Source organism: Gobio gobio (genome assembly GCF_949357685.1).
Source record: "Gobio gobio genome assembly, chromosome: 12".
NCBI lineage: Eukaryota > Metazoa > Chordata > Actinopteri > Cypriniformes > Gobionidae > Gobio > Gobio gobio.
The window spans coordinates 3,029,034-3,039,033 of NC_137105.1; the positions used below are offsets into that span (position 1 = coordinate 3,029,034).

The 10,000-nt window shown below is 31.5% G+C and overlaps 1 protein-coding gene across 1 annotated transcript in view; it reads right to left on the reverse strand.

Moving 5' to 3' along the window:
- Positions 1–1,695, reverse strand: part of LOC307135461 (solute carrier family 22 member 23) — a 40,628-nt gene extending 38,933 nt beyond the window's left edge. Inside the window, exon 1 of the mRNA XM_079831932.1 lies at positions 895–1,695. Coding sequence (XP_079688058.1) covers positions 895–1,275 — 381 coding nt within the window. The 5' untranslated portion in view covers positions 1,276–1,695. The remainder of the gene's footprint in view (positions 1–894) is intronic.
- Positions 1,696–10,000: the final 8,305 nt, after the last annotated feature.

Consider the following 10,000-nt stretch of genomic DNA (forward strand, 5'->3'; position numbering starts at 1 on the left):
AATCTTGACTGAGTATGTACATTTTTTTTAATCTTGTCTTTTATGCCATAGTTAAGACATTTAATGCCACATTTTGTTTTAATCTCATTATAATTATTGTGATTGAGACAAAAAGTTGAAATTATTATCTCATAAAATACTAAATTAGGAGATAAACATTCATAATCATGACAAAAAGTTGACCGGTTTTGACATTTTTGTAATAAGAGTGACTTTTTATGTCATAATTATGACTAAGCGTGTCATTATTTTGACTTTTATCTCATAATTACGATTTAGTATGTAACTTTTTTTACTATTTATCTCGTCTTTTATGCCAAAGTTGAGACATTTAATGTCACATTTTGTTTAAATCTCATTATAATGAATGTGATTGAGACAAAAGGTTGAAATGATGTCATAAAATACTAAATTAGGAGATAAAAATTCAAAATCATGACAAAAAGTCGACAGTTTTGGACTTTTCTGTCATAATTATGACCCTGCATGTCAAAATTTTGACTTTAATTATTACTTAGCATCAAAACTTTGACTATTTATCTCGTCTTTTTATGCCATAGTTATGACTTATGCCATAAATATGGTTTACCAATGGCTGTTTTTCTTCTTGTGGAATGGGCTTCCAGTGTGTGATGAACAAGCCTAAGCTGAAGTTGTAATTTGCTAACAATCTTCCCCAGCTCAAGCTTCAGTCCCCATAATGTAAACATTTGGTGAAACATCTCGTTTTGTGTTCCAGGGAGGACACGGGTACGGAAGGACACGAGGATGAGTAAAAATGACCGAATTTGACCGATGACGGAATTTAATTTTTAGGTGAACTATTCCTTTAAATGGTATCTTTCCATCCGCCGGAGGGAATCCTTTCCAAGGGCATCCATCAGAGGATCTTACCTTGGTGACCACATTCTGCTGCAGTCCCGACTGCAGCTCGAACCGCCACTCCGAGCACATGCACGCCGTAACGAAGCTGTTCTCGGTGGCGTTCGCGATCAGATCCACGAATAAATCCCGATCCGAGCCCGTCCCGTTCCCGGCGCGGACGCACTTCCTGTCCGGCTGGCCGAGCAGAAAGTGATCCGAGAACTGGATGAACGAGATGAGGAACGCCGGGATCCAGGTCAGAGCCACCAGGCGCCGCTGATACCTCCCGAACCCCCCGAGGAACGGCAGAACCACCGAGTCCACCTGCGAGAGCCGCTTGTGCGCCTCGGGCTGCGACACATTCCCGTTCTCCGCCGGCGGGTCGAGCCCGTCCAGCCGAACCGCATCCATAGCGCGTCGGTTTCAGAGTCTTTGTCTCAAAATCACACTCACACACACGGAGAGAAGGCGGAAGGTTCCGAGCAGAAGCCAGTCTGAGTCCGAGCGGTGATAATCCAGCGGGCGCGTTGATGCGCAAGCGGCCCCATAAGGTCTTTGTCGAACCCGGTGGTCACAGCGCCATCGCCGGGCTGTAGGATGCCCAGATCTGCGCGCCTGTGCCCGGTGGTCTCCAACAGGTCCGCAGGTTACGCAGCTGGTGCACAGGTGTGGCCCGTGTATCCATCCTTGAATCCCGCTGAACTCACATCAGGGATGATGCTGAGCGATCGCACACTAGCTCATAAATAACCCTCTGTAGTGAGGCTTGGTCAGCGCATCGCACGCCCGATGTCCGTCCGTCCGCCCGCTAGCACCGACCGGGGATCGAGCATCGCACGGCATCCAAATGCAAGATCCGCCCTCGTCGCACGAACCGAGCTCTTCCATTGGCGCGCGCGTGCGCGCACGAGCTGTTCTGTCCTCCAGTGTGTGTGATTGGACGAGCGCAACAAAGAGCCTTTGTGTGGCATCTGCCCCCCCCCATGAGCTCAGGCCAAAAACACTCCGGTGGGCTTCAGCGATCAGTGCGCATTTATCTATAGCTGCAGATTTATGCTTATATAAAACATCACTTTCGGATTCAGTATTCAAGCATATTATATTATATTATATTATATTATATTATATTATATTATATTATATTATATTATATTATATTATATTATATTAATTATATTATATTATATTATATTATATTATATTATATTATATTATATTATTGTATTATATTATATTATATTATATTATATTATATTATATTATATTATATTATATTAATTATATTATATTATATTATTGTATTATATTATATTATATTATATTATATTATATTATATTATATTATATTATATTATATTATATTAATTATATTATATTATTGTATTATATTATATTATATTATATTATATTATATTATATTATATTATATTATTGTATTATATTATATTATATTATATTATATTATATTATATTATATTAATTATATTATATTATATTATTGTATTATATTATATTATATTATATTATATTATATTATATTATATTAATTATATTATATTATTGTATTATATTATATTATATTATATTATATTATATTATATTATATTATATTATATTATTGTATTATATTATATTATATTATATTATATTATATTATATTATATTATATTATATTATATTATATTATATTATATTAATTATATTATATTATATTATATTATATTATTGTATTATATTATATTATATTATATTATATTATATTAATTATATTATATTATATTATATTATATTATATTATATTAATTATATTATATTATATTATATTATATTATATTATATTATATTATATTATATTAATTATATTATATTATATTATATTATTAAATTTATTATATTAATTATATTATATTATATTATATTAATTATATTATTATATTATATTATATTATATTATATTATATTATATTATATTATATTATATTATATTATATTATATTATATTATATTATATTATATTATATTATATTAATTATATTATATTATATTATTACATTTATTATATTAAATATATTATATTATATTATATTATATTATATTATATTATATTATATTATATTATATTATATTATATTATATTATATTATATGTGCATCATATACTGTATATTATCTTTCCAAATAAATAAATAATTAAATTGTGAAATATTGATTTTAAAAAGTATGTATTTATTATGTAAGAAAAAAAGAGTGTTAAGGAAAATTATATTATATTATATTTTAATGTGCATTATACTGTACATTATCTTGCCGAATAAATAATTGATTAAATTGAATTGAAATTGAAATATAGATTTTTAAAAGTATTAATTATATAAGAAAAAATGGTGTGCAAAGTGTTAAGAAACATTATTATATTATATTTATGATATTATATTTATTATAATGTGCATCATATACTGTACATTATCTTGCCAAATAAATAATTATTGCCATTTAATGGACAAGAAATATTGATTTTGGAAAAAAAACATTATTATGTAAGAAAATAATTCAAAGCATTTGGGAAAAGTACATCATTTTATATTATGTTATATTCAGTTATGTTATATAATGTACATTGTATTGTACATTATCTTGCCAAATAAATAAATAATTAAACAGACATGAAATATAGATTTTTAAAAGTATTAATTATATAAGAAAAAATAGTGTGCAAAGTATTAAGGAACATTATTATATTATATTATATTATATTAATTATATTATATTTATTATAATGCACATCATATACTGTACATTATCTTGCCAAATAAATAATTATTGCCATTTAATGGACATGAAATATTGATTTTGGAAAAAAAACATTATTATGTAAGAAAATAATTCAGAGCATTTGGGAAAAGTACATCATATTATATTATATTAATTATATTATATTAATTATATTATATTATATTATATTATATTATATTATATTATATTATATTATATTATATTATATTATATTATATTATTACATATATTATATTATATTATATTATATTTTAATGTGCATTATACTGTACATTATCTTTCCAAATAAATAATTAATTAAACTGACATGAAATATTGATTTTAAAAGTATTAATTATATAAGAAAAAATAGTGTGCAAAGTGTTAAGGAACATTATTATACTATATTAATTGTATTATATTTATTATATTATATTTATTATAATGTACATCATATACCGTACATAATCTTTCCAATTAAATAATTATTGGCATTTAATGTATATTAATTTTTATTTTTATTTTATTTTATTGTTATGTAAGAACAGAATTCAGAGCATTTAGGAAATGTACATCATATTATATTATATTAAGTTATGGTATAATAATAATATTGCATTTTATTGTACATTATACTGTGCATTATCTTAGCAAATTAATAATGAATTAAACAGTGAAATATTGATTTTTAAAAGTATTTATTTTGTGAAAAAACGAGTGTGCAGCGTTAAAGAACATTATTATATTATATTAATTATATTATTTATATTTTGATGTGCATTGTACAGTATATAATGTACATTAACTTGTCATATAAACAATTATTGTTCTTTAATGGACATGAAATATTGAATATGCATATTTTGAAAATATGCGGTACATATGATGTTAAGTTAAGTTATGTTATGTAATATTGCACTTTAATGTGTGTGTGAATGTTGGCAGCGCTGTAGGGATGTTCTCTGAGATGGTGCGCTCTGATTGGCTGAGGGCCTGCAGCATATGGCCTGGCAGCTCAGCGCTGATCTTCTGGCCAAGAGTCCGCGGTCCTCGGATTAGAACGTCTCAGCTCACTCACGTCTATCAAAGCACAAAATATGACCATTAGCGTTTAAACTATGATCATCTAAACTAAGAGTGCCATGAAAATAGTTTTTACACAAGTCTCTGTGCCATCACGACCATCTAAAATAGCCTGAGAAGAAACACAAGACTTGTGCTACAACCACGACTGATCCGACAATTTGCGTTAAACGGACGATCAAAACTACGAACAGTCCCATAGACGGCCATTGAGGGGGTCAAGACTTCTGCACAATGAAACTAAAGGAGTATTTAAGTTACTAGCTAAGCTTAATGTCTATTCTATGCGAAAACATGCTAACAAAATGCTAATTCTTGCTAGCAATGTGCTAATCATGCTAGCAAAGATGCTAATCCACGCTAGCTTTGTGATAAATCATGTTAACAACATGTTAAAACTGGCTAGCAATGTGCTAAATCATGCTAGCAAAAATGCAAATCATGATAACAAACTGTTAAAACATGGTAGCAACATGTTAATCATGCTAGCCTCATGCTAGCAGACTGTTAAACTGTTAAATCATGTTAGCTAAATGCTAATCATCTAATCATGTTAGAAAATATTCTGAGATATGTTAACACTGTGTTAAAACATGTTAAAAACATGCTAATCATGTTATCAACATGATAACTCATGCTAATCATGTGCTAATCATGATAACAACATGATAATCCACACTAGCGTTGCGGTAAATTATGTTAACAACGTGTTAAAACCTGCTAATAATGAGGTAAATCATTATAACAAAATTCTAATAATGCAAACAAACTGTTAAAAAAATGCTAGCAAAATGTTAACCATGTTTGTCTAATGCTAGCAATGTGTTAAATCATGCTATAAACACGATAAAAACATGTTAATCATGCTAGCAACATTTTAACAAAATGATAATCATCTGACCATGTTAGAAATATGATGAGATATGCTAAAAACATGTTAATCATGTTATCAACAAATACTAAAACATGGTAGCACTGTGTTGAATCATGCTAACAAAATGCTAGCAGCATGCTAATTAATGTTAGCAATGTGCTAATCATAAAAGCAACATGCTAATCCACGCCATCTTTGTGGTAAATCATATTAACAACATTTTAAAACCTTCTAGCAATGTGGTAAATCATGCTAGCAAAATTTGAATCATTCTAACAAACTGTTAAAAAATGCTAACAATGTTAAGCATTCTTGCCTAATGCTACCAAACTGTTAGAATGCTATCAAAGTGTTAAATCATGCTAGCAATATGTTAGCAAAAAAACATGCTAATCATGTTACAAAATTTACTGAGATATGCTGACTTTGTTAAAACATGTTAAAAACGTGATGAAACATGCTAGCATTGCGATAAATAATGCTAACAACATGCTAGCAAAATATGCTAATTCATGCTAGCAATGTGCTAATCATTACAGAAACATTCTAATCCACACTAGCTTTGTGGTAAATCATGTTAGCAAAACTTGTTAAAACCTGCTAGCAATGTGGTAAATAACGCTAACATTTTAACTCATGTTAACAAAGTGTTAAATCATGCTAACAACGTGTTACCAACATGCTAATAATGCAAGCAATGTGTCAGATCATGTCACCAACATGCTAGCGACATGCTAATAATGCTAACAACATGTTAAAAATGCTAGCAATGTGTTAAAACACATTAGCAAAATTCTAATCATGCTAGCAAACTGTTAAAACATGATAGTAATGTGTTAGCTCATGCTACCAACATGTTAGCAACATGCTACCAAAAGATTGGAGCTTTAACTTTAATTTCTACATTTCCATAGCGGGATTGTGGGCGGACCTTGATATCGCGGCTCCACTTCGCGCTCACGACTGCACAGACTCGGCCTCCAAGATGTCAGCGCCATATTTGAACACTGGCGGCTTTACTTACTTCAATGGAAAAGAGTGAAGGTTCGTCGTCCATCTTTCTTTACAGTCTATGGTTATAACCTGCTAGCAAATGTGGTAAATCAGGCTAGCAACACAAAAATAATGCTAGCAAACATGTTCGCAACATGGTAATAATGCTAGCATAATGCTAAAACATGCTTGCAGTGTGTTAAAACATGCTAGCAGAATTCTAATCATGATAGCAAACTGTTAAAATGCTGGCAATGTGTTAAATCACGCTACTAACATGTTAACAATGTGTGAAATCATGCTACCAACATGTTAAAAACATGCTAATCATGTTAGAAAAATTCTAAAATAAGCTAGCACTGTGTTAAATAATGTTAGCAGCATTGTAATTAATGCTAGTAACATGTTAATTCATGATAATATTGCTAATCATAATGCTAGCAACATGATATAACATGTTCGCAACATGCTAATAATGCTATCATAATGTTAAAATATGCTTGCAATGTGTTGAAACATGCTAGCAGAATTGTAATCATGATAACATATTAATTAATGCTAATATATTAAATCATGCTAGCAACATGATAAATCATGCTAGCAAACATGTTCGCAACATGCTTATAATGCTAGCGTAATGATAAAACATGCTTGCAATGTGTTAAAACATGCTAGCAGAATTCTAATAATGCTAGCAAACTGTTAAAAATGATGGCAATGTTTTAAATCACGCTACTGACATGTTAACAGTGTGTGAAATCATGCTAATCATGTTAGAAATATGCTTAAATATGCTATCACTGTGTTAAATAATGCTAGTAGCATGTTAATTCATGCTAATATATTAAATCATGCTATCAACATGATAAATAATGCTAGCAAACATGTTCGCAACATGCTAATAATGCTAGCATAATGATAAAAAATGCTTGCAATGGGTTAAAACATGCTAGCAGAATTCTAATCATGATAGCAACATGTTAATTCATGCTAATATATTAAATCATGCTAGCAACATGATAAATCATGCTAGCAAACATGTTCGCAACATGCTTATAATGCTAGCATAATGATAAAAAATGCTTGCAATGGGTTAAAACATGCTAGCAGAATTCTAATCATGCTAGCAAACTGTTAAAAATGATGGCAATGTTTTAAATCACGCTACTAACATGTTAACAGTGTGTGAAATCATGCTACCAACATGTTAACAACATGCTAATCATGTTAGAAATATGCTTGAATATGCTATCACTGTGTTAAATAATGCTAGCAGGATGTTAATTCATGCTAATATATTAAATAATGCTAGCAACATGATAAATCATGCTATCAAACATGTTAGCAACATGTTAATAATGCTAGAATCATGTTAAAACATGCTAGCAGAATTCTAATCATGATAACAAACTGTTAAAATGCTGGCAATGTGTTAAATCATGCTACTAACATGTTAGCAAAATGCTAATATATTAAATCATGATAACAACATGATAAATCATGCTAGCAAACATGTAAGCAACATGTTAATAATGCTAGAATCATGTTAAAACATGCTAGCAGAATTCTAATCATGATAACAAACTGTTAAAATGCTGGCAATGTGTTAAATCATGCTACTAACATGTTAGCAAAATGCTAATATATTAAATCATGCTAACAACATGATATATCATGCTAGCAAACATGTAAGCAACATGTTAATAATGCTAGAATCATGTTAAACATGCTAGCAGCATGCTAATTCATGCTTGCAACATGTTAATTAATGCTAGCAACATGTAAGCAGAGTGTTAAAGCACATTAGGAACATGTTAAGACCTTCAAACTTTGAGCTTTTGAAAGTTATTTTTAACTTTCAGACCTTGTGTAGTTGTGAGTTATTGTCCATTCGTTGCAGAGCTCAGACGGTCCGTCATGTGATCAGCGCTGGTCAGAATGGACCAATCGCAGGTGTTTGTGATGGCCAGATGTTTTATTGATATCAATTGGTGGTTTTTTTTTTTTTTTTTTTTGGTAGTGTAGAATTTGTAGTGTACAAATGTGTCTATTAAATGGTCAGAAACAACTACAATTCAAATTAACAAAAGGTCAAAGCATTTGCACAAACCACAGAGAACAAGAACAATGCTGCGTCCCAATTCGCATACTATCCGTACTAAAATAGTAAAATAGTTAAATAGTATTCGAAAAAAGAATTAGTATGTTCCAAATCGTAGTATGTTGAAAAGAGATTTGAAAAGATTCCCGGATGGTCTACTATTTACTATTCGATGCGCACTCTAACGGCTGATATTGCCCACAACCCATTGCGAGAACTACAAACGCGGATAAAACGTGTTAAAAAAAACTACAAACATGACGGTTACGCGAGTCTGACGGTTAAGTGGAGAGGGTTAGAGAAAGGGGCTTGAGTGAGCAATTATCAGTATTTAACCTGACGAAAAGATATTTATTCAATATTATCCACATTATATTTCACCTGCAGGCAGCTTTGTGAACTTTTGTAATGATACGTGTGGCCGTTAACTTTGCAAACACATGAGAGGAGTCTCTGCATTAAAGACCCACGAAAGGCAGATCAACCAGCTTCTATATTTCTCTTATATTTCGGTAGGAAATGAAATTGAATGTGGAGGATTTGAACTGTGGTGATGATTGACAGGGCAGTTTAAACGGTGACGGGACTCACGTAACTAAGCAACAGAGTCCGTTAAAGATGACGAAGTTGTCCCAAAGCTTGCATACTTTTCTGCTACACACTCAAAAGTATGTACTTTTTCTTAACAAAAAGAGTACATACTTTTAGGACGTAGTATAAGTAGCTGAACAGAGAAGAAAAGCTGCTGTTTGCTTCCCCCCGGCGGCGCATGCGTGTAAGTGCATCATCCGAGTGACCAGCAGAGGGCGGTACATGATAAAAAACCACACACACACGCGGCTTCCGGTGGAGTTTGGTCATGTGACCCCTGTCTGAGGAGCGAGCTTCTCCTCCAGCTGTTATTGCACATCAGTCCGGTCGGTTCCAGGAATAAAAGCTCATCTCATCTTCTCAGAGATTTTCCAGTGAATGTATGAACACACACTGTGAGGTGAAGAGATGATGAGATCAGCACAATCTCAACGTCATGTTTTTATTTAAATAATAATTATAATCTGTGTTCCAGTTCATCTTCAGTGTGTCATTCTATACAGGAGCTGAGGCACATAAGTGTGTGTGTGTGTGTGTGTGTGTGTGTGTGTGTGTGTGTGTGTGTGTGTGTGTGTGTGTGTGTGTGTGTGTGTGTGTGTGTGTGTGTGTGTGTGTGTGTGTGTGTGTGTGTGAGTGTGAGTGAGTGTGTGTGTGTGTGTGTGTGTGGTGAGCGTTCTTTAGAAGGCACAGTGTGTTTACAGTCACTGACTGTAAATTATTGAT